At 39.3% G+C, this 26,541-nt stretch overlaps 1 protein-coding gene across 8 annotated transcripts in view; it reads right to left on the reverse strand.

The window, feature by feature from the left end:
* Positions 1-26,541, reverse strand: part of TBL1X (transducin beta like 1 X-linked) — a 201,679-nt gene that overhangs the window by 74,956 nt on the left and 100,182 nt on the right. For 6 of the 8 annotated variants that reach the window (XM_075133458.1, XM_075133485.1, XM_075133467.1 and 3 more), the window contains one exon: positions 18,943-19,050. The exons of 1 other annotated variant lie outside the window; for it this stretch is intronic. Coding sequence is in view for 1 of the 7 variants with exons in the window: in XM_075133417.1 (XP_074989518.1) it covers positions 18,943-19,050; positions 26,136-26,166 (139 nt within the window). In the remaining 6 variants the exon portion in view is untranslated. Of the gene's footprint in view, positions 1-18,942; positions 19,051-26,135; positions 26,204-26,541 lie in introns of those variants that run through there. One more of the 8 variants, XM_075133417.1, reaches the window with a different exon arrangement.

Genomic DNA, 26,541 nt, shown 5'->3' on the forward strand with positions numbered 1-26,541 from the left:
GCGTGAAAGATAACACAGATCTAGTTAGTTTTTACTCAGATTAACATGGCACATCAGACTTTCTTATCTGTATGCACTCTTCTGGTAGGTAATATAAATAAGAGATAGAATGAGCCATTAGAGGACTCACAAACTATTTAATAGAATAGCATCCAAGTCCTTCACACTAATACTTTCTCCTCAGTATAAAATGGCAGTTTTGAAGTCACAAATGTATGGCGATAATTAGTTGCTAGTGTTAAACAAACCAGATCAGGGAGGTGGTTTACAACTGTTAACAGCATCTCTTAGGCTTCCTGACAGCATCTAAAATGGAGCCTGGACTGCCTGACGTGGCTGGAGAACCTCAATAGCTTTATCTAGCATATCCATTAACAACAAAAACTGAGAGACAGACTTGTCACAGGTTACAGTGTTCAGGTTAAGGACTTCAACAGAAGTCATTTAGGTATGATACCTCATTAAAATTGTGCTCAAAAGCTGCTATTGTGTCACCTGTGACACAGAAATGCTTGTCAGAAAACCAGTCATTAACATCTCTATTTTTATTCCTGCATGGAAAGGCTGCAATTGAGTTTCACTGTTTATGGCTATTTCTGTTGGTTTAGAATCAATTCCTTCTAGACTGGGCTTTTTTTTTTTTAAAAAAAAAAAAAAGTCTGGCCAATGTAACCTAGATTTAAGTTGTGTGTCCTGCACTCCTGTAGGTCAATTAAAAAATTTCAGTTTTGCTTTATAAACCATCTTCACACGAGATCATAACATAAATCACTTGTAAGATGGCTGAATAAAGCTGATTGGCCTGTGGCAGAATGTAGTAACTTGTATGACAAATGTGATGTAACTTCATTTAAAAACTTAAAAAAAAAACTTTACAAGTCTAAAAACTCTTTGAAAAATTCTTTAGATGTGAGTTAAGTTCTACTATTGCTCTCAATCTGCTTCAGAAATACCAAACCTGAAATCTTAAAATATTAAGAGGAATCGTAACATTTCCACTGCCTGCACTGAACCACTTCAGTTCACACGGACTCCTTCAGGGCATTCAGAAACCGTGTGGTCCAAAGTCTCCTTGTGGATTTTGTTCCATGACATACCAGGCCATTCCCAAGGATGAAAAGGAGGCTGGTTACTTCCCAACAAGCTTGACATTGTTTTGCCATTTCCTGAATGAGCATATCAGTCCTTGGCCACCACACAAATCATCTAGTCAGAACAGGCTATTTTTATAGTTCCCAGATGGTCTTTCTGTACTTTCATGCATGACATGAGCTTTGCAGGATACAACCACTCTGGCGACCTTGGTACATGTGAAACTGTTCTCTCCAAGCAAAGAAAGGTAGGAGCTGTGTTGTGCACATGGGTACATCTATTTATAGTTATGTCATGCACTTTAGCTAGCACTGCATCATTTTATTTTCACAATGTACCTTGGCATTTGTCATTGGCAGGAGTTCAATTTGTGTCATAAAAAATATACTGTCTCCAGTTTCAGTTCATTCTAGTCATCCGCTGCTTCCAAAGGGAAATCTGACAAGCCTTTTGCGTTCAGGAGTCGATCGGTACTTTTGACCCCAGCTCCATATTTTGACAGCGAACACTCAGCAATATTACCCGTTTCTGAAATTATATTGGAGATACTACTGATATTCAGCATTGCTGAATAAACTCTTCCAAAAGATTCCCTTGAGGCTGTCTTCACATAGTCTTGGAACTAGTAAGAAAAAAAGTCCAGATTCAAATATTTTGACCTCACCATTATTAAAACTACCTCTAGGAAACCCAACAGAAACCGTGCCACAAATTACATTCCTTTCTGAGGATAACCAGTTATTCATATAGATTGCTGCTTAACAAAATGGGTAATTTACCACCTGTACAGCAATTCACGTAAATGGACATAAATGGTGTTAGTCCATGCAATAAACCAACAATTTTGATACGGTCAAGATGCTCACAGCCTCTGAAGGCTCCTGCCACACTACTGAGACCCTAAAGCATAGCAAAGCGTGACTGTCGTTTGGGAGATCACAGAGAAGGTGGAGCCCGTTGTAAAAAGTAGATATGACTGTTTATCTGCCCAAGAGTATTAGTTAGGGGGGAAGAGTTTAAAAAGTATCCCTGCTGCTTCAACTGCCCTTTTTGACTCATTACTGTGTAGCTCCGGGCCATAACTGAAACCAAACTACACATCAACGAGGGGTATTGACACATGACAGAAAAGGCTTGCGGTCTTGGACTTGTAACTAAGACAGCAAGTAATAACTTCTGCATGACAACTATTCCAGGCACTTGCTAGACTGGTTTTCATATTCTGCTCCACTTCTGGGCACTGCATCAACTTACAACAACTTAAAGAAAAGTTGTTGATGATGATGATGAATGGCATGTTGGTTTCAAATAGGCTGATATATAGAAGATGAGAAACATTTTATGGAGCTGCAAATATAATGAAAAAGTGACAGTACGCATAAAGCCACAGGGGACACAACAGAAAAGATGCAACGTGCCTTTTTTCTCTCACTTGGAACAAATTCACAATTTTAGTATAGTGTTATAGCAAAATTCACCAAGGAGCTTTGTTTTCTCTCTCCATTAGGGACCCGAGGGAAAACTCCGCTCTGGGTGTCTGAAACTAAACTCCTTGGTCTATACTCTGACACAGAATCGACATTTTCCTTCCTCGTGTTCAAAACTCTCTGCAGTTTTAAAAGCAAGTCTGGTAGTCAATACAGTCACACATTAATCTCTCTGACCTCAAAACTAAGGAAAATAAACGCCCCTGAACAAACTAAAGGAAGAAATGCCACTCTTGCATAGCTGAATTGTGCCCGTAAAGATGGCAATAGACTGTTATTGGAACTGTAGACACATTTCTGTTTGGGTTGGCTTAGCTACGGAAACCAGGGCTAAAGGCAGAATGAATTATATGCCCCAGATATGTGCTCTAGGCGTACCCCAGCTTGCAGCCTGGAAGGAGACGTGTGTCTCGCTCCAGAGCTTCGCTCCTCCTCCTGAGCCCTCACACGCGTTGGACAGAAGTCTGCAGGGAAGGACCCCGGCGTGCAGCAGCAGCAGGGCCCCCCCTCCCCGGCGCACTCACCACGGGCGCAGGCTGCGCCAGCACTGCGCCTGCCCTGCACTCGGGACAAGGTGCTGGGACAAGCCTCCGGTCCGTACCGCATCCCAGGGCCCTTGGTCTCACCCCTCGGCTGGTACGTCTGAGAGCTACGTTAGATGCCACCTTAACATGAACAGCAGCAACTGATAAAAACAAATGGATAAAAATCAGGATGTCTGGCTCTGAAGTCTGGCTCCATCGCAGATTTGTTTTGTGACCTTGATTTACACCTGAAAGGGGGTGTTTTGCCAGCTTCAGTCAGCGAGAGGTAAGGTGGCTTTGGTAGGCGAATGACGAAATGGAGGTATCATCTGGCAGCAGAAAAGACTCCTGCCATGACCCTCTCCACTACAGCATCACTCCTGCCACTGAAAATATCTCTGTGATACATGAATGCAGTGCAGAGGCAGCAATGCAGGTGTAACTCATATCTTACAACTAAGGCGAAAAATTGAGTGATATAATAGAGACCTATGCACACACCGAATTATTTTTCTCTACTTTACTAAAGAGAAAAATCCCTTTTTAGAAAGAATTTCACTAGTGTTTTACAATCTCTCTTTAGCTATCAGCTTAAATAACGTCATTTGACCACCCTTACAAGTGAGTTGGATGGTAAATGGAGTTCATGGTAAATCCAATGATTAATTACAAATTGTTAAAGTCTGTTTAGATTAGCTTAAAAACATGTGTTAAAAAAACACATATTTGTTTTCATATCCTACACAATCCCCCTTGCCTTAAAAGCTCGGAACTATCCCAACATTTAGTAACAGCCACCTGCACTCGTAGAGAAAAACAGTATTATCCAGAGATAAAATCCTTTGCTATGAAGTCTTATGTTTTGTCTTGTATAATCCCCAAGCCACTTTTGTGCCAGAGAAAGAAAAACATCTGTAGTACTGAAAATTACTACATTTATTTGGAATCACAATGTGCTTGTGAATAAAACCATCATTTGGACACTGAAATTAAGAGAAAATATTTCAAGCTTGCTCCATATTGTCCCAATGAAGCATGTTTTATAATTCAAAATAGTAAGAGAAACTACGTAGTTTAAGCTGAAGACTGATTCCCGAAGATTACATTTGATTGTCAATTCCAACTCCGCAACCTTGGGAAATACAACTTAATCTTTTTACTTACAGCCCACTGTAAAGTGCTTTATAATAGTTTGCTTAGGATTCATCCACCTCACCAGTGTTTTGTGGTAATTAGCTGGACAAAATTTACAGAAAAAAATGAAATGAAAACCAAGATGATAATGCAAACCTTATCAAAGGATATAAACTACCACATATCTTCATTTTAAAAATTCCCTTCAAGATACATCATCATCACAATAATAAAAAAAACCAACCCTGACTTTGAATTCAAGGTTGATTGAATTTCGTCACACTCTCAACCTTCCGGCTTCCTGTTAATTCAAATTATTAATTGGCAGATATCCAGAAGAAGCACGGGAGGGGAAATCTAATTTGTGCATGTACTTAGACAACTAAAAACTCCCTTTACAATTGCTTATCTCCATACTCCCTCTGTTCACCTTCCAGAAAAGCAACAAAATGAAAGCAGAAGCACTTTCTTAGTGGCAGAGAATGAAGTGCTAAAAGTATAACCCATTTTTCAGCAACTGCAGATACACACATCCTTGCCTTTTTTGCTCCCCTTGTTTTCATCACTGGTATTAGCAGTTATTTTTTAACCGCTGCACAATATGGCAAGCCCCTCTGACAGGAGATGCAAAAGCAAAGCCTCTTTCCTGAAGAACTTGCAGTTAAAGCTCTCCACTAAACCCACTGGAGTTATTAAAGTAAAGGATGAGACTTTATGGCTCTGAAGTGAAGCAGGGGCATGACAGTGATCCTGCGGTATTACAGAACCTCATCTCTTGCAGGTCTAATGGAGGCACAGTTTACGCGGAAGAAGAGGAGGGATGAAGGGGTCTACATGTAAGTGCACAAAAAAAAAAGGATTTCTCCACTTTCTCAGTTTGCTCTTTCTTACGTCACCTCCCACGATTATTTTTGTCTTTTATCGTTTCTTTGTTGTGCTTTTAAAATTTCCCTATTTCCCCTCAGGGTTTGGGGTATTCAGAACGAAGGTTATATTTACACTGGCGTGGCTGAAACTTGGCCCTTTTCTATTTCCAAGATGCAGTTGACTAAACTTGGCAACATTTACAGTATCTGCTGAAATCAACACCTGACTTCCTCTATACCAAGTAGCATTAATTAGATAACTGACATTAAAAAAAAAGAAAGATGATGATCACTGTCATCTGCCTCTTTTTGGTATCAGTCACTTTTTACTGCCACCATTAAAAGAGTGAACGGTTAAATCTGGAAATATTTGTAGCATAAAAAATACACAAAGATTCAAGCTCAGCTGTGCCAGGTTATGTAGGCAGTAGAAGGGCTGGAGCTAAAAGCGGTACACAGAATCACAGAACCATGCAGGTTGGAAAAGACCTTTAAGATCATGGAGTCCAACCGTACAATAATTGCATCCATATGCCCTGCAATTTGTTCCTTACTGAAACCCCTGTGAACGCCTGATGGCCGAAAGCAGAAAGCCTGGGGCGTTCCGGCTGCCACCGGCGGGTGACCCCAGGAGGCTGCAGGCCACTTATGGAGGGGGAGAACTCCGGCGCGGGGAGCTCCGCCACGCTCGGGCAGCATCAGTACAGCGCCGTGGCCCCGCTGGCGAGGTTTTGCACTTCTTGCCGTATGGCCTGCAAAGCCATTCGAACAAATGGCATTATGGACTTGGGATTTTATGTTGCTTTTCACGTTATTCCCATAGTCAATGGGAGTAAAATGGACTTCGGGAAACTGAAAGTCAACCTGCAGAATTTTTTTTCTTGCACATCACTGCTAATAAGATGTCTCAAAGTGAAATTAGCCCAGACCTTTAGGGCAATGCTCCAATACCCCTTTTTGCCGTGTTGCTGCCATAGATAGATACGAACAGCTGTAATTGACCGAAACGTATTCAACCATTCGACTGTTGCACAGGGAGGGTAGGTTACACCTGCCTGTCTCTCATCAGTATGGACTCTGGCCAATAGTCAAATATGCAGTGAACAGTCACTTGTCACCATGTGCAACACCAGTTCTCAGCATTCAGTGAAGAGACTCATGTACGAAAGATATATGAGCTACAAGCTACGCTGTTACTTTCCAGAGTCTGCACGCAAATTAGAAGGCATAATTTAGCCTGTAACATAATCAAATACCCTTTAAACACAAGGGGAATAACAGTTTGTTTTAGTAGGTTCAACACCCAATTCTAACATTTCAAAAGACGGTGCACCATTAAGCAAAGCGCACAAAACCTCATTTTTCTACTGCTCCCCCTTCCCAAATCTTTATGCATTTGGAAATACTTCCGCTGTTCCGCCAGTTCCAAGAGGTAAATAATTTCAGTTCTTGTTTAAACTGACTAGGAAAAAACGATGCGCCCTGTCATCCCTTCCCCACGCCCTGGGGTGCTGCAAAATCCAGTCACGTCTGCACTGCATACAGCAAGTAACCACATCTTGTTTTTAAGTCTTGACCACATCCTTTTACCTCCATTTTAGCTTGGTGGGCCTAATTTAAGTAGTGGTTTACTAATTAGATGAAAAAGCATTAAAAATGCCTGCAAAACTAATCAGGAATCAAGTCCCAGTGGCTATTTCGCCTTCAATGGGCTAATTTCCTTAGTTGCCAGATCAAAGGTACTGCAGATGGCACAGACGCAAACAGCAGAATTCAAACTTGAGGATTATAGACAATCAAATGCCACTGATGAGCAAAGCAAAACTAATAATTATAGCTTTTATAAAATGCATAGGAAGTAAGAGGTTCATAAGAATTCTACTGATGCCCCAGTTCCTTTTTGCTCCCAGGTCTGTTTACTTAACATTTACTATACCGATCAGGTATAATACAAATGGGGATGGGGGGAGCATAACATCGACTGGTTTTATTCCAATACTGGACTGAAAAGCCTATTAATTATGTGAGATTACACATCATCCACAAGGAAATCACTATTGTTTTCAACTGTTAAATTGAAATTACTAGGGAAAAAAAATCACTGTGCTTTTAAAGCAATGACCAAATAACTTTTTATATATTGTCTATGATCCAGAAGGAAAGGAGGTAATTTCTAAAGGCAGAAGGTTAATTTTTATGTGCTATATCAATTAAAAACTCTACATGCTAACCAAAACCTATTCTGCATTGTTCAAAACAAAACTAAGAGTGGCTAAATTAACAGAACTATTCAGATGACAAGATACAGCATACAATAAATTGTCATGGGTTTTAGGGGTTTTTTATGCCCAGTCTTTAGGCTTAGATAATACAAAATACAGGAGTAGAAAAATGTGATCACAGAATGCATGAATTTATCTGTTTTATCAGTTCAGTTCTAGTTTAAAGCAGTTTAAATGAGCTTTGATAATGAAATGTGACAGGACCAGATCAAATGGTGCAAGTGATTTGATTAGCTCCATGCTAACCATCACGGGTAGATTTAATTTAGAATGGAGCGATCACGTCGGACTGTGGTAAACAGCTCAGCATCTGCCTTCCAAGGTAACACCTTCACCGCAGAGAGACTGAGATCTGCTGTCTTCATAAGGTTTTTAGCTAAATCCCCCAAGCTTCTGGTAACTTCTCAAGACAAACAACTACAATAAAGAGAAGGATGCAAGTTTCTCAAACACAAAGAAACCACTTGATGAATAAAATCTGCTGTGTAAACTCTGTCTAAATCTACTGAGAAGTATAATGAAAATTATGTAACCAAGCCCTGGGGCTGAGTTTAGCAGTCAACTAGAGCAACTGGGACAAAGCCACATCAAAAACCATATACCTAAAATATCTCATCAACACATCCACTCCAGTAGTAACGAACATGCCACAGTACCACAAATTTTACTTCCTCCATCCCTGCAAAAACAAGGCCACTCCTATTTTGCTCTCTCTTTCAAAGGGACGTGCAATTCTTCCACTGCATAGCAGCAAGGGTGTAAATCAATACAAAGGCAATCTCATTTATCTCCAATATATTTGTGTGAAAATTTTAGGAATGCAAAACATAATGATGCAGACTATTACCTAGCAATGAGTTCTTAATATTCACTCTCCTGTGAAATCCTGAACCAAAACTGGCTTAAGAGTCAAGAGAAGAACATATGCAAAGAGGCTAAACTTCAAAAAACCTCCAGCAAAGTTAAGATACTCTTTACTCACAGTGCTGTATGCAACGTCAGAGCAGACTGATTACAGGATGGGCGACCACAGTAAGAAGAGAGAGCTCTGAGAGACACGGCACCATGAAAGCTTTGGGGAATGACTGAAATAAGCACCGCAAGAGAAATGGAAATTCTATGTAAGGAGATTTTGTAAATTCTCAAAACATTGACATTGATGGAAAAGTTAATATAAAGGAAAGAAAGAGGGTTAGTTTATAGGGGAAAAAAAAGGAAAACAGTTGGCAAATTTGTCTTTATACCTATCACAAAATTGGTAATAGGCAATAAGAACAGGCTTAATCTACCTCAGATAGACACCAAGATTTCCCTCATTTTTGCATTTTGGCCGCACTAGCTCATCAAGCATCTACAGAGTGGAGAAACTCAGAGGATCTCGAGGCTCCAGCCTCCCAGCTGGGGCTGTCATACCATTCTTTCCTCCCCTTCCACTCAGCCTCCCTGATCCAACTGCTTCTACCCAACCCCTTCCCCATCCCTCGGAACACAGTCTTCAGATCCATGGAACTACGGATAGCTTGCTTCCTTGACTTTTGCTGGTCTGACCTTGGGTTATTTTATTTCAAACTGGTATTATAGAATCATAGAATCATAGAATCATTAAGGTCGGAAAACACCTCTAGGATCATCGAGTCCAACCGTCAACCCAACACCACCATCCCACTACACCATGTCCCTAAGCGCCTCATCTACACCTCTTTTAAATACTTCCAGGGATGGTGACTCCACCACTTCCCTGGGCAGCCTGGTCCAAGGCCTGACCACTCTTTCAGTAAAGAAATTTCTCTTAATGTCCAGTCTAAACCTCCCTTGGTGCAACTTGAGGCCATTTCCTCTCATCCTATCGCTAGTTACTTGGGAGAAGAGACCAACACCCACCTCACTACAACCTCCTTTCAGGTAGTTGTAGAGCGCGATGAGGTCTCCCCTCAGCCTCCTCTTCTCCAGGCTAAAGAACCCCAGCTCCCTCAGCCGCTCCTCATAATCATAGAATCATAGAATCATAGAATCATTAAGGTTGGAAAAGACCTCTAAGATCATCGTGTCCAACCGTCAACCCAACACACCATGTCCACTAAACCATGTCCCTAAGGGCCTCATCTACACATCTTTTAAATACTTCCAGGGATGGTGACTCCACCACTTCGCTTGGCAGCCTGTTCCAAGGCCTGACCACTCTTTCAGCAAAGAAATTTCTCCTAATGTCCAAAGACTTGTGCTCCAGGCCCCTCACCAGCTTCATTGCCCTTCTCTGGACATGCTCCAGCACCTCAATGTCCTTCTTGTACTCTTTTTCTTTAATGATCTTTGCATAACTTTAGACATCTACTCTTGGGGAGAATTTTCACTCTTTTGAGCTTGTATATATTAACAGACTTCCAAAACATTATCTAATTAGGATGAATTCAAAATATTTGGGTTTACTCTTTAGCAGATAATTTGCAAACATCTATCAGTATCTAGAGAGAAATCGAATGTGTACATAAAAAGGGAAAACAGCTTCTTCAGTTTACTCCTAAATAGAGATTTATCAACTCAAATTGTTTAAAACAGAATCATCCCACCATGATTAAAAGTTTGACGTAAAGCGAGAGTTGTTTAAAAGAAGGAAATGAACAAAAATATTGGAATGATATTGTATAATCTGGAAAGGTTTGAAGCAATGTTTTGGGAAAACATGTCTGGAAAGACCTCCTCACATATCAGATACCAAGTTTAGCCTTAGTCATATTTTATCACAGCTGAACTTTTGGCTCAAAAAATAAAGAATTTGCAAAAAAATCATGAAACTGGTGGTGTAAAATGAGGTTATTTTGCTAAAACCTAAAGTAATGTATTTTTAAAACATGGGATTAATTTACATTTGAGGTCAAATTTTGAAGCAATTAAGCCCCAAATGACCAATGATATTTAATATCTGTATTCATGGAATGGAATCACATAAGTAACAAGGACACACGGTTTTGTTTAAGGCCAAATTACAGTGTTTATTCAAAAAGGTGCACTACACCCTTCTTTTGTACCAGTAAAAGGATTATTGTTTTTGCATGATGATGCTCGATTTTTAATATAGAGGAAAAGACTCATCTCAATGTCAAAATGTATTCATGTCAAATCTTTTTTGGAACAAAGTTCATAACTTGAAAGCTCAAAGGACAAATAAGCATATTTTCTGCATTTCATTTCCCTACACACATAAGAAGATATTCCAATATTAAGCAAGTCTTCAGCATTGAACTTATTAATAATAAGGCAAGACGATTAACATGTTTAAAGTCTAGTTTGAGTTATATGAGCCGTATGATTCAATCCCTGTATAAAAGCCAGCAGCTACACTTGAATTACACCAAGATTTTTCCAAGCTAATTTTGGTTTGCTATCAGTGTTGAGCAGAAGAGGCAGAAACAGCAGCAGCATCCTTAAGCTACAATATGAGAAGCAGCATTTGACTGCTCAGGATGTATTTACCTACCATTTTGAAGCAACTCCTTGCTATACCTTGATCTGGAACAGTATTTTTGAACTAGCAGTCCAGAAATTGCCATTAATTAGCATGGTAGGAATACTTCTTAAGACAGATAGCTGTTTTTCTAATCTTGTCAACTACACTTAATGGGACATATTCTGAACACACGTTTTTAGATAAACCAGCTAGAACGCAGGTTTGCCTTAATGCCTTTTGCAATTGCAATAGGAAGAATTGGTTGGTAAAGGCAAAAGTACACTAAGAAACTGTAAAATACTACTGTAAACAAATTGCAAGTTGATCTTTCACCTATTATACATTTTTCATAATTGCCTATCTAGACCAAAGTTATTAAATGTGTGATATACTATATATGTATATAATTAAAAAGATCATAGACAATTAATGTATAGTGTAAATAGTTCAGCATAAAAGTAAAAGTATTATTTCATTTGCAGGCCAGTTCCAGTTCTGTCTGCGAATAAGGTACGTGATGTAGCTAATCTATTAAGAAGGCTCTCAAACAGTAACCTAAAGGGAAGCTTTAATTGCTTTTTTTCTTAGTATCTTCCATAAAGCTTAACCTCAGGTTTTGCTTGGCACTTTACATTTCAATGAAGAGAGAAAATTCCTAGCCAGAGTTTTGGACTCACTGGAATCAGTAAGAAAGGTGCCAGTGGCCTCAGACCAGCTATTACTAATAAGGATGAGTATAGATCACTACAGTACAAACTCTTCAAAACATGGTATCGTTGCCTTTTTGTTTATGAAGAATTCACTGAGTCAGACTGGCATCTCTTCTGTGTTGTGGAGAATCAAAAATATCTTATACTTTTAAAATTAGTTTTACAACGTTAAATGTAATCATTCTTTAAACATACAAACTAAAAAAAAAAAACCCAAACTTTTTTTTCTGTTTTCTATCAAGGAATGTAAAAATGATTAAGATGAATCATTATATCCAGAGACCTTGATTATGGGGGGAACTGAGTATGGACTAGAGAGAAATTATTTTACATTTCCTTGATCGGATATATACGATCATGCTATAGAAGGCGGCTCTTATGATTGATTATTCTGCTTATTAGGACTGGAAGCAGGCTAGATTACAGGGAAATTAATTTGTGCATGCATCAGTTGAACTAAGCTTATTTAAACTGATTTAATTGACGATAAAACAATTCATGTTACAAAGATTTGGGATGCTTGCTAATTTACGTTGTAGCTCACACAGTAACCAATAAAAAAAGTTAACCGTCTCACATATAACAAAAATTACAAAACCACTTTGTTTTATTACAACGGATACATTGCTTGGAAAAGCGTCTTTCCTGTTCCCCATATATTTTCTGAGCAGGTAACAGCCATATTAACCCATCTCCTGAACCATTTATTAGGAGAAGATACAGCACTATACAACCCTGGGAAGCCATCTCACGTGTGAAGGTCTGAATGCAGTATGGGTTATTCAAAGGGAACGGGCTTTGCCCAAGTCAATACAAAGACTATTTTGAGACATACTGCACAAACGGTTGCACCGATGTAAAACTGGGTGCCCTGCAGCTGTTTGTCTCTGCTCCTTAACTGGAGTTTACGGTCCCTCACGGCTGAACCAGAGCAAAAGACTGTCTGATCTCTCTTTGCATTCTTTAAAGTCAGAACGGCCCAGTACATTTTAACAGACTTCAGCAAGAGCTGGCTGGAAACAGACTTCGCGCTGAAACAGTCAGGGACACGCAAGCGCGCCGCTCTTTCGGCTCAGCTGCGGGCTCTGTAATAGCTTAAATCACCACAGCTTTTTCTGTGGTGATCATTCACTCTCCTACACCATTACAACAACTTTACTAAGTCAGTGTAATCACATTTATGAAAGAAAAGCTTGGGCCAAGGTACTCCATTACAAAGCCAAGTGTGAACCTGCGACCTCGGTGTCGAAGTAAAAATGTAGTATCAGTGATGACATGCTTGTAATTCCATTTTGATAATTGTAACTGAAATCTCACCAGTTCACACCGAAGAACTACATCTTAACTCTCACTACTATAGATAAGTAGTGCATACTTTTTTTGAGAAAAAATAATAATTTTATTTCTTTTCACTTACAGCATTCAGCATGAAGATTAGACAGTAAAATATCATGTGAAAATGCTCACAGGCTGCCTGAAGATGGAAATTCTTCTGAAATTAACTGGTGTTAATCTGTATATTGGGCACAAATCTTTAGCATGTACTATCTATATAATAGTATGATAATCCATAAATTATATTCATGTTCCATTAAATCAAAGCAGCTCAGGTAGCTCATACAAATACGTAAATAGCAATACAGATCCTATACATCTCCAAGACTTAATTTATAGAGAAAAAACTTGTTGAAAGACCAATTGTATTACATGTTCTGTTCCTGTGTGGGACGATGGCATGAGACGTTCAGATATTTATGAGTATGTTTAACTAGACTGCCTGTAGTAATTCCATTTCTACAGCATAATGCGACAAAAGAATTCAGTTCAAAACAAAATCTTCAAGTGAACCAACCTTTAAAAAGCAGAAAATCCTATCCTTCTTCAGAGGAAAAGTGTCCTAATTCTGTTCGGGAAGCAGCAGATCTACTGCACATCCATAGTCCCTCGCTACAGCTAGTTTGCAGAAGACACTATGTCTCTGGAACGTGCTAGAGACACAGTCTTTGCGCGGTGCACGCACAGGGACATACCTGAGTTTTCCAAGAGTGCTGCAGCCCAAGCTGAATTCACTGACCTGGGCAAATTTCTGCAGTTCTGCCGAGACAGGTTAAGCAGACTTCAGGTGGATGAAGAAGAAGAAGAACTGTTTGCCTGCATGAAGTCTCTGCTGAGCCAACTCATAGGAGCAGTTTCGGGCAACGCAAAGCTCTACTCTCACTCACCCTGTGGCAGGGTGGTATACTCATGGAGGTATGCACCTTTTGCTTTATCTGGCACTCCAGGTAAGCTAAATATACACTTATTAATGATTGCAACAAAAACTGTCTTTCTCCGCTCCGCATAACTATTACTAGCGCTTTTACGCTAGCTGCATATCTATTACAGTGAATGTGGTATCCTAATGTGCTCTACAAATTAAAGGACAGAGAGTACAGGATTGTCATAGCCCAGTCCTAAAAGGTCCGAGTTATGCCTTAAATAATCACCAGCTTAGTTTAAAAATCAAAGGATAATGTATTTTACCATCTTATTTTGGAATGCTAGCATCCTCAAGCCTCTTTTCACTACCGCTGAAAACCCTCCTTGGAACCTTAGCTGTGTTAAAGAAAAAAGATTTTAAAAAAAGAAAAAAAAAGAGCCATAATCTTACTCCACTAGCAGTAGTTTAAAACGCTAGTGTATAAAAGGAAGGCTCAAAGCAAGTATCTCAGAATTGGCCATGACTGGAATAGTAGTTTCCTCATCTCTCCAGCACAATGTAAAGGCATAAAAATTGTTACCTAATAACCAGTTCATGTTCTAGCTAGATATACTTTCTTCTGAGTTGGCTGAAAGGTCAAAAAATACTGATTAAGTAATATTTCATGAATAAAACCAGAGTTCAGTTAACTATGATTCACCAAGTAGCAAGAGAAGTATCAGGGAATATATAAATAAAACTCTGCTTTAGCCTTGAAACAGCTGCAGATTTAAAGAACACTTAATTTTATGTTATTTTAAAATATGCCTATTTTTAAAAATATTATGACAACAGTTCACTATTTTTCAGTGAACAGACACAATGCCATGTGACTTTTAAGAATGACCACACACTGTGAATAATGAATGCTGAGTAGTCAAAGGTAATAGTTCATGTGTAGGCCCACAGGTGCCATATTATTTGTTGACATACTTGAAAAACAATTTTAGATATCAAAACCAATACAGAGTTTATTAATGAAACCCAAGAATTATATTATAAAGGATATTGTTTAAAAGTAGTTTGATTTTTCTAGTTCATAAATCTAACTGACCAACAAAATGATTTGGTGGGATCTAGTGCCAACAGCATCTGTTGTTATCATATACAAAGCTTCTCTCTCTGCCTGTGCAATACCATTGATAAAGTTCTAAACAAACTTAAAAAACCCATTAAATATCACTAATTGTAAAAAAATTATAAAAGTTGTTAAGGAACAAGTATGCACGGGTATATTGTAATACTTTTCAAACTCATGCACTTGCAAGCCAACTCTTTGATAAGAGTTTCTTTTACTTTCTTTGTATAAAATGCAATGTTCTTCTTATGTAAAAAGAAGACACAATTTCATCAAAATCAACCATCTTAATGCTGACCTATATATAATGAAACATTCTTCTCAATCACACGAAATGAATGCTTCTGAAATGTTTCTGAAAAAATACTGGTCTGGAAATATTTTTCAAAAAGAATATTGAACATTTTCTTATGCTAAGCTGTGCCTGTGCACTTCTACCAAAAATAGTCACAACTTGCACTATCACATTTCATTTGTGACATTTTCAAACTGCACCATGACTGTACTTTGTTAAAACATATTTTTATTAGTCTTGATAGTGATTTTGGCCATGATTTTCAAAAGCCACTACTAACTTGGGGAAATAATTTTGATGCCTAACTAGCAGAAAGTACTAAAGTGGTTTGACACTCATAATGTAAAAATTGTTGCCCTGGCTTGGGCAACGGAATTAGTAAAACTGAGTAAGACTGAATAGATTTCTGTGGTCCATTCCCAGGCACAAGGGAAGATCCATTAAAAACGATCACTAACTTTGTAAAATCCTCATGTTTTTCTGTGCTTTTGGGTTTCCTCTGACTGGTTCAGATAAGCGATTGTTACAGAACCGCCTGAGCAGATTTGCACCGCTGCTCCTAACAACTGTCCAAAATCCAACAGGGAGTTTCTACAACATTTAATGCCAGGAAGTTATGTGAAATTTTCCTAGATATTCTTTCTTTGAAACCTGACATTTTCTACCTGTATTGGCTCTGTCTTCACCCTAGACTGGTTAGAGACATTCTCTTGCAGAGAGGAAAGTCCCAGTGTTACTATGAGATGAAAAAGTGCTAAAGCATGTACCGTCACTCCCCGTCACAAAATCTCTGGCTAGCATAAGAGCAGCTGCATGTTTCAGAAGGAAAATGTGAAAGAGATCCTGGAGATCTGCCTGATCTTCAGAGTGACAGAAAGTAAAAAGATTGATGATCAATTATTAGCTATGTATCTGGTGAAAAGTTGAGAGGTTCTGGCCTTTGGAACAGCAACTCACATCCATGGCGAGAAGGAGCCCTATTTAGAGAGTAAGCTTCATCTCACCAACATGTCGTTACTCTCTTTGGATAAGGACAACCTAGGCAAAAAGCTTCTGAAGTAAACTGGGAGGTGTTACAGAAACAGATGCAATACAAACTCAACCCTACATATGGACACCCGAGCGGAGAGAAGAATCAGAGGCCAAGGAAACAGGCAAGAGAGGCCGTAAAGTCTTGTTTAGGAGGAGATGTTTTTTATAGTTGCTATCACTTTAAACTGCTGGAGAGATCTCCACTATTAAAACATTAAAATCAGTACTTCTAACTTTTCAGGAAAAGCGAACCAGAGAAAAAGAAATAGAAGCTAGTCTTCTACATTATTGGCACCATTATGTCTCAGAATTACTGACAAGCCAGGGGGACAAGATCTTGAATTCATACAGATAATATGCTAGCAGATCCCAGGAGGTTATACTGTTGGTAATACGAGATAAAGCAAACCACCAAACCGTATCAGAGAACTGGATGATCTGCTCCTTAAGTATGTATTTTTAAAACAAGAAAAGGACTACGAAGGACGTCCATCTGAGAGATGTAAGCTACAAATGCCGTGCAGTCAGTAGTAACACATCAGGCGCTCCCAAATCTTATTCCTAGAATACTTTTTCAAATACCAAAAGGATAATTACACTCTGGGTCTGCGCATTCAATAGGTAAAGTTTAGTTAATCACAAGCATGGAAGTTCATTGGCCCAGTAAACTAGAGGAAAATTCTGCATTTGGGAGAAAGTACAGAGATGAAAACGTGGAAGGACTCTCCCTACCCCAATGCCATCAAGGACCAAAGGCCACTATTAAACAGTCCAAAAAAAGCAACCTGTGGCAAAAAATCACACTCTAATTCTGGGTTAAGGGGAACTAGATTGAAATATACATTACACATTAAAAAAAAACCCCTCAGCTAGAAATTAATTCAAATAGGAAATTTTGGGCTAAAGAAAACAGACACGAAAGCAGAGGACCTCCAATTTCTGATTCATGTTTTAAAAGAATACAAACATGCAAAAAAATCCAAACAAGCCATATATATTTTCTTCTCTGTAAGTGGAAAAAAGGTATTTTTACAGATAAGGAGGCCATTAGTAACCAAAATGAATGTTAAAAGACAACTTTAAATTAGCACACCCAGATAATTTGTGCCTTAGAGTCCTAAAAGTGTTTGCGAGTGTATCATTTCAATGATGCTAATTTTCAATACATTTTGGAACACCACAGAAATTCAGTAAGACTGCTAGCATTTTCTGCCAATATTTGAAGATGGTAAGCGGTATGATCTCAGTAATTATAGAGCTCTAAGCCATTATGAATCTTAGGCAAAATAACCAGCAAACTGATAAAGGATAAATTCACTGGGAAATGACACGAATAAAACTGATGCCAGTCAACACCGTTTTATAGAAACTTGGTCAGTAAAACAGAAAGTTTGATTTAATCATCCAATAAAGTTACGAACTGTGGTCAATAGAAGTTACTCCATAAATGAAACACACAGACTTTTGAATACCATTTAGCTTACAGCCACACAACATTCCGAGTTGGAAATTAGTATCATCAAATGTGATTAAGATACAGATATAACATAGTAACTGTTAACAGGGAATAATAATTGAAGAAGAGTGCTCTACATTACTCCAATAAAATCATCCAGTTCTAGCTCAACATTATCTAAGAGTATCATCAACAATACAAAAGTAAATATTGTTGATAGCGGTTATGGCACAAAAAATGTCAGACTGGTTAATAAAGGTAGCAGAGTGGTTATTCAGGGTAATATGGATTGCTTTGTAAGATGGGGACGGTCTATTACAGCCAAGTGGACTTATGTAGCAAGAAAGAATGAATGCAGGTAATACCCAGAAAACGGTGCATAGAAACCAAGGACTTACAAAATAAATACAATTTTCATGGTACAGAAACAGTTCAGTACAAATGCCAGTGAAACCTTGTGACAAAAAGGAGTAATAAAACCCACACACAAGTAAATGCGTAAGACCAGAGACACTACTTTCATTCACAGCATTAGTGACACTGGAACAGTGAATACAGCTGTATAGCCCCCGCACTGTCTTCCCAAGATGGCAAAGATCTTGGTTTTTCTTGACGTCTTCCCCATAATTCACCAAAAAAAGGGGAAGAATTCTGTACCTCCTTAAGATGTTAACCAGAATGCCCCACATGCTGTTATTAGCACAGCGAGGGATTTAGAAAGTCGTGTGAAAAGAGCACAGCAGCAATTTGAAAAGGCTGCAGAGTACCAATGAACGTTACATGAACACAGAAACAGTCTCTGGTCCATCCCAGGAGGGTAAGAGAGCTCAGGCCTAATGTTAGTGACCGGGCACTACTGACAGTGGTGTAGGTGAGGTGGTAAGACAGATCTTACCACCGATGTGTTTTGGGGTTATTTCCTACCATAGCAATTACTTAACGCCGAAGCCACTTAAGGAATCGTAGAGTACTTCTTTGCTTTGCTGCATTGTGGCTCTTCAATCTGTAGCTTAAAAACCAACCTTGAATAAATGCAGACTTTTTGTCAAACGTCTCTATTTGAGAGAGCTGGACTGCCGTAGCCTTAAATGACAGCACTGGTAAAAGTACATCATCACTTATAGAATCATAGAATCATTAAGGTTGGAAAAGACCTCTAAGATCATAGAGTCCAACCATCAAATATATATGCACAGGACCTAACTGCACGCGTAGCTTCACCAGGGAAAAACCTGAAAGGCAGTCAGATAGGAAACGGCGTACCCGAGGTAAGCTCTTCCTTGGCGATTGCTTTTGGCTTACCTGGTCGTGAGACCCTTGAGCTGCTGAATGCTGCTCCTCGCAGGCTGCTGTCAAGAGTCTGGGGGTTTGAGTTACCATGGAGATCACCGCATCTGACAGCTGAGAGGGCTGCAATGAGAGATAGAGGTACCCGTCAGGCCAGTTTCCATCACCTCATCAAAACATGAGCATTTGACTCCTTTTGATTTTGGCGTTTGCCAAGGTACTAGCTCCCAAGTTAGGAGCTTTGGCAGAACCGTAAAGGGAAAAAACCCAACAACCATCACAGGAAGAATCAGAGAGGCAAGGGCAAGCCCCAGCGACTCACAGCATTCGAGTGCTTTGCAAAGCCCTGCACTTTTTCAGGAACCTGGAAGAATCCTAATACAGCCTGAGCTTGGCTCAACAATTTTCAGCCTCTTTGGTCAAGTACAATATCAGCAAGCAATTCATCCAGAACCGCTGCCGAGCACGGGACTGAAACGCCAGCGCGCTGCCTCAGAACAGCGGGGGGGAACGAAAGTGCTCCCTGAGAAAGCCTCCAGTGGGAATTGATTGAGCGTCACTTCTGTGCAAAAAGAAGTAAGTAGGCCAAAGAAATTATCTTCCTGTGTGTTTTTGGGGGAAGGTCTAAAGGAAAGCATTTATGAAAATCAAACATGAAAGACAGTCTGGCATTCTTCTGCAATAATAAACCTATTTGCAGACTTTTCCATGCCTGCCATCGAGCATGATGAGTAAAGCCTTATTTCGTATTTCCTCTGCCATTCGACCGGCATGTATCTTGACTAGTCTCCTACTCCTGCATTTCAAGCCTGAAGTCTTATGCTCAGTTTTTGTCTATATAATCTAATAATTAAATGCTGTAAAGTGAAATGAAATATTCATTGGAGACTTCTAAAATTAATTATACTCTTCCACACAAATGTCTAACAGCTTTTAAAACTATACATTAAGGATCATTTTATGATATAATCAATTTAATAAATAACATATTTAAACACATCATCAGGAGAAGCTTTCAAAAATCCAGTTCTAATTCTCAGTCTTCAGTACTACAACATGTTCTCATTTATATCACTGTGAGACAAGTACACCATCTAACCAAATACAACTGCTCACCTGAGAAAGAGTTATACCTATTCTAATCAGAGGTGAATGACTATACAAGGGACAAGAAATGACTATTTAAGCATCACAAAGTATTAACAATACATCAGCCAGAAGTCTGTAGTTTTTCTAAGTTTGTCTACTGAATGTGTATGAACCTCCATCTACCTGGCTACCTATATACCTACCTATCTAATTCTCAGATGGCATTCTGAGGTGACTGTTGTTATCTCTCCATCTTATTTTCAAATTGTCTCACATCTCATTTTTCTGTGGTGCGTGTTATGTTTATGCAAAATATAATATACTCAAGAAGCACAACTCTGTGTAAATATAAAATCTGAAAATCCAAGCAACAATTAGAGGATTTTTCTGTTACAACTTCTCCACGTCTTATGGGAAAATTTTTAAGAGTACTATTATATTAAAATTAACTCTATTCAATACTCTGACATTATGCTATGCAACAGTAACTAACACATACTGAGGCTGCTCTGATGGCAAATACCAGCAAAATAACTGGCACACCTGTGCTGAAGGCTTCTGCAAGATACATGAGTTTAAAGGACACCGTAAAATACCAGACACCCACATTGTGTAGATGGAAGTATTGTTATTGAAGAAATTGTACTAATTCTTTCTGTCATAATTATACTTATAAATCAGCTGGGCCATGTTTTCATTTGTTCTGTTTACAAATCTTATATACTGGATCACTGGTAGCTTTAATCAGTGACGGGATCACTCAAAGGCCATTCATGCCCCCAGGTTGATACAGAGCAGGCAGAAGGAATCAGTACAGGCAGCACCGGTAACACCAGCTGGAAGAGTTAATCAAATCCTATGGTAAGACCAGCTTTGGCTACCTTGTCAGACAACTTTTTGGTAAAAATGTTCATACTGGCTCTCTGCCGAAGAAGTTGTTTGTGTGAAGACTAGAGCCAAGTAAATAAATGTTTTTCAAGAATGATGCAAGGGGAAAGAGACCAATAAGAGATTAAAAGATATGATTTCTTTATTATTATTTTATTACCTATAAGTGTCAGTGACACTTAAAAGTTACATAGATTTCCCTTACGGTTGGGCGAGAGCATACATGGGGATGGTTGTAATAATTTGTCATGGTAGTAGATGCCCCTACACATAAGGCTTTACTCAACAATAAGAGTTTCTTAAAATCTAATTTCATACAGAAATAAGTGCTAACATAAGCTTTGAAATAAAGCAAAGACATAAAATGTTTTTTTAACCTTTCATTTTTAAACTTTTATTGGTAATATTAACATTACAACCTATCACTACTTACAATAGGATTAAGGTCTCCACAATTTAGAAAGAAATTGAAATAAAAAAAAAAAAAACCACCAGAGATCACAGAATATAGCTGCAAAAGTGATCAGAGTGCTGTAGAAAATTCTTTAATATGAAATATTTGGAGAGTTCAACTTGTGTAGTTTATTAAAAAAAAAGACAGATGAACTGATTACAGCACCCAAGTATTTTCATGGAGAGAAAATACTAAGTACCAACTGTTGCTTATGTATACCCTAGCAAAGAAGGGTATACATAAAACAAATCAGCTTCCAGATGCTGACGCCAAATTCAAATGAGAAATAAAGCACGTGCTTTTCATCACCTGTGACTAACCATTAGTGCAGCTATCAAAAGGAGAATGCAGAGATTCTCTGTTTGTTGGTATCAAGGTTTAGTGGGACTTTTCTAGAAGATGAATTTTTGTAAAAATGCAAGTTATCCTGCAGTCATATACAAGTAACTGGGTTTCATACAGGTAGGCAAAGTTTGCAATACGGAGAAAGGGAGATCAGGTGATGTAGTCATCCCTTCCTGGTCATAAACTAAGTAATATTATGATCCAAAACGATTTCTAGCGTTGTAACTAAAGCACTGGATGGCGACGAGCACTGTGCATGCTAAGCTGCTGGTGCTAGCACACGCTCAGTGACACATACTCGCACACGCACACACAGGCACTGAGAGCGCGGGGGTGTGCTCAGGCCACATGTGGGGTCAGAGAATGACAACCATTCTTCCAGAGACAGGTGGACTGAATTCTGCGGCGAATAATATCCTGGCTTCTAATTTAGGAAGCCAGTTTTTTCCTCCATGAGCTGAAAGGACTGGGTCACAGGCAGGCAGTAGTGGGAGCTCTCTCCTCACGGGTCATTCGGGGCATCAGCAAGACAGGCAGTACGGTTGCTGCTCCCTAAATCTGCGCCTCCGCTCCACAGGTGTAGAGCAATGAGTAACAGTGCTTCGTGTTATTAACTACTTGCCAGTCCCGTCCCTGTGGGCAGTAAGCGTACTGGGCAGAAAAAGCTTCCTACCGGGGTATTTCAGTGGGTCAGACAAGCAGCTCCCCACCCGGGCTAGAATCCAGGCGCTGCCCTCACCCCGCGGCACCCGGCCCTCTCCCTGCAACGCCAGCCTTACTCCGGGCACACAAGTAACACCGGCTCCTCACAACAGGGGGAACGGGAGAAGAAAAGGAAGTAAGAACAAGAAACGGCCTAAACGTTACACTGAACCGCTCTCATAGTTAGCAACCTTAAAAATTTCGTCTCTTAAGCAAAGGTAAGGAAAGATACTGGAAGTGTCAATTTAGCTAGCGTTAGTGCTGTTGCTACGCCTTGGGCTGCCAAGCTGCCAGGAAATTTAACCATGTTTGAATATCCACCAAAAATAACAGCTAAAAAATTTCATTCCTTTTCACTAATTGTAAATCTGGTACACACAGTTTGACTTTGGACGTTGCACTACTTTTGACAACACGGAAGTCAGCCAAGCAACCCAAATACATCCATCGATCTCATCTCTCAGCTACTCCGTCGGACACAACCTCCGTGAAGCAAAACCGAGGAAAATCCTGACACCAACTCCCAGCCAGGCAGTCGATACAAAAACCCCTGCTTATATCAGAAGCGCAAATTTAAGCGAAGACTACTGACGTTGCCTTGCACCCCTGTCCCCACAGCGCCGGTCGGAGAGCAGCTGCCTGCCGGGACGGGGCAGAGCACGAGCTTGGTGTCAGCGCCAAGCCCCACAGCACCGGTTACCTCGAGAAGTCAATAAAGTGACATCTCCTTAAAGGAGGCCCGAATTCGGTGCTGCCCTTAGTAGGCCATAGATGAAATACTGCATTTATCTGCTCCTTGATATGTAGATTTTCCTTTTGCAGGCACCTGCACGACTTTAGGAAACTGAAATTGGGGGCCCGATGTATAGGAGGCACTTGAAACTATCAGCTGTGCAGGTGGCTATGGGTGGGAGCACCTAAATAGTATAGTATAGTAGATTTACTCTTGATTTAAACTCAAAGCAATTAGTCACATCATTTAGGAAGATGTTTTTGTAAATCCTACTAAATTCCTCTAAATAGATTTAGATACCTAAATATTTTTCCAATCTGATTTATGTTTAAGTACTATTTCTGCATAGTTTCAACTAAATCGTTGTATTTCTTTTTACTAAACAACATAAATGAGGAGAAACCAAACCAGTGATGTTACTATTCTGTTTCATCACATTTCTTTTAACGCTGTTCCATAATAAAAAAACATTAATTGGGTGACTAATTTATTATCCCCCTTCTTTCTGGCTTTTAAAGGCACAGGAGTGTTTAAATGATAAAGAGGCCACCTTCAACAGACTCTGAACTACAAAAGCATTTTTGAGAGATTTCACTATATCTCTGGGAAAGAAATGCAGGATACCTAGTGCACAACATGAATATTTTGCTTTCTTTCAAATTGATAAGCAGCTTTAATATTTTCAAACAACCCCTGGGGGATTATAGTTGTAGTAAACCAGGACTATATGCAAGATTCCAATAGGACATCAATAATAATGCCACCCTTCTGCAAAAAATAACCTAAAATGTATTTTCTAAAGCAGTTCCTAAAAAGTGTACGAATCAGTGAAGAGAGCATTCCAACATTTGCAAAACTTCTGCTGATGTGCTGGGTTTTTAGTTTCTTTATGGATTAACATTATATATTAATATAACCACAGCAGTATAACCACAGCTGTGGCTACCCCTGGGGCATGACCAGCAATTAATCTGTACAAGGATCATGGGTAACACTGCAGTCACATGGAGCCAGAACCAGGACGACCATTTTCAACACAACACAACGTGCTGGGTTTCTCTATCTTGTTTCCAAGAGTACCTATGCACTGGAACTTCAAGCCCTGTTCAGAAAAACCCACACAATGCCTGCATATTAATGTACTTGCCCTAAGGTCTGGTAGAGTAAATAAATACTACTTAATGGCTTGCTAGGATAAAAAATTTCCTCTCTAGACACTTATGTATCTATTTTTCCTCCATAGCCGCCTCCTCTAAAGGAAGTTAGGAGAGTTTTTTTATTTTAAATCTACCATAGACGAATGCTCAGATTTGACAAAGGAAACAAAGTCATGAGTCAGTCAGAAATCAGAGAGTCAACTTTGAAATAAATATTCATTATAGTACTAGTGCAAGAAGTTTTCCCATGGTAAAATCTGAGACAAAGCAACAAAAAACCCTCAGAAATAACCCCTGTCTTCCCAGAAAAACTTAAAATACTTATACTTGAGAGCCTCTCCCCAGAATACGGCAATCTTTCAGGTGCAGCTCACAGAGCCCTGGCTGCCACTTTGAAGCAAGTGTCTCAAAGGAACACAAAACTGCAAGTGGAAACTCTTTTCATGTTTCATCTTAACTAACTCTCTCAAAGCTAGTGGACATCACGAAATTAAGGATTGCGCAAGCAGGGTCTCCTTAATTTGGCTATATTCTGCCACCCCTTTTATGCAGGCTCCTCCAGAGAGAAATTAACTCTTAGCATCCTGAACTACTGTTCAGGATATATAACTCAGTATAACCTATCTTAGAGCCAGACTGGAAGCCACAGTTACAGCATTGACTCAAAATCATTTACTACAGTCAACGCTTTGCCTGCACAGATGCTTCAACAGCTTTAGCTTTTTTCTGCTTCAGCTGTGTATTTCAGTGTAGTAGACAGTCTCTCTATCAAGTGTAATAGTTTCAGAGACGGGAGATACATGAGCTATCTACCGTTATTTGATAGGCCAGTACTTTCAGCAATAATAATGAATTTATGGAAAGCTTAGCTATCAGGAACCAAGGCAGGTACCAATACTGAAAATGCTTAATACTGTAAGAGGATTTTTTACAGTACACGGATTCATGGGTGCTGTAGCCTACAACACAGCAATTCTGATAATTTTTTTATCAGAAAGATATACACGTATCAAATAGCACAACATTTATTTTACCAATCCTCAGGCAAACTGAATGTTATTTTTCTAATTAACAAGTCCAGATTAAAAAAAATACTTCTCTCTTGACAGCAACTCAGGAGATTTCTGCTGAACTTTATGAAACATGAAACAAAAATCACAGCACGTCTAGGACTGCTAGGATGGAAACATAAAGAAAAGCGCTTAATTATTAAATCTGTGATACTGCAGGTAGGTGGGAAAGAATTATCCCCTTCAGAAGCATTGAGCTGTAATCCTCTTGTTTGTTTATTTTACCTCAGGCAAAAGCATAGAAGAAGAAACAGAAAAGAAGAAATGTAGTCTCCTCTGCATTGCCCAACAATCAACCATTAACTGATTTAAAAGTAAGTGCAAGCTTAAAAAGAAAAGCACACAATTTAGTTTAATTCATGTAACTTTCGTCCTGAGTAGATTTGTCATTTTAAGCTAAGAAATGAACTTTCAAGTCTTTGGCCCCCACTTGTGCAAATACCTCACTGCTTTCAGCATGCACATCTTGGAGGTACCCAACTGCAGAGCAGTACGGGAAAGGATTTGTTGTTTCCCACCCTTTTCTTGAGGTGCATCAGTAGTAATGTGAATTGCAGCCCACGGCAAAGACAGAGCTAGCACATTCTTCTTAAACAAGGTTTAATATGTGTAGCCAGTATCATCAGCTTCGTTTTGGATTAGCTGTAGTTTCCAAGAAATTTTGAAGGTGTGATACGATGGGCACTGCGGTAATATAATCTTGATGTTGTGGAGGCATAAATAACCATCGCAAGGTCAGGCTTTAGGAGAAATGACTACAATCAACTTACTAGGAACAGAGATGGCAGGCACTTTGGACATGCCACAGGGGATTTGGGGAGCAGGTTGTCCCTAAAGGACCTTTTGTAACTTCATCTTGGGTGGAACTTCAGCTACGCATCACTGTAACCAGATGCGTATATATGGTAATTAATACATTTAAGTCGCATTTTCCCTTTACATTACAGCAATTGTATGAAACACTCTAGGCTAGAAGCTGCTGAATCAGGAAATGGATCAGAAGCTAACTAAAATGCCTTTCTAGTTATTGATTCCTGCTCTGTTTCACGTCAGCTTCCTAGAATCCATCCAACACAAGCACGAAAGGGTAATGAGTTTCTGAACACACACTCTAATAGTGCACACTGCATCAAAGCTTTCAGTAATTGCCTGGATGCTGCTTCCCAGCAGTACTAA

The sequence above is a fragment of the Calonectris borealis genome, chromosome 1, assembly GCF_964195595.1.
Source record: "Calonectris borealis chromosome 1, bCalBor7.hap1.2, whole genome shotgun sequence".
Taxonomy (NCBI): Eukaryota; Metazoa; Chordata; class Aves; order Procellariiformes; family Procellariidae; genus Calonectris; species Calonectris borealis.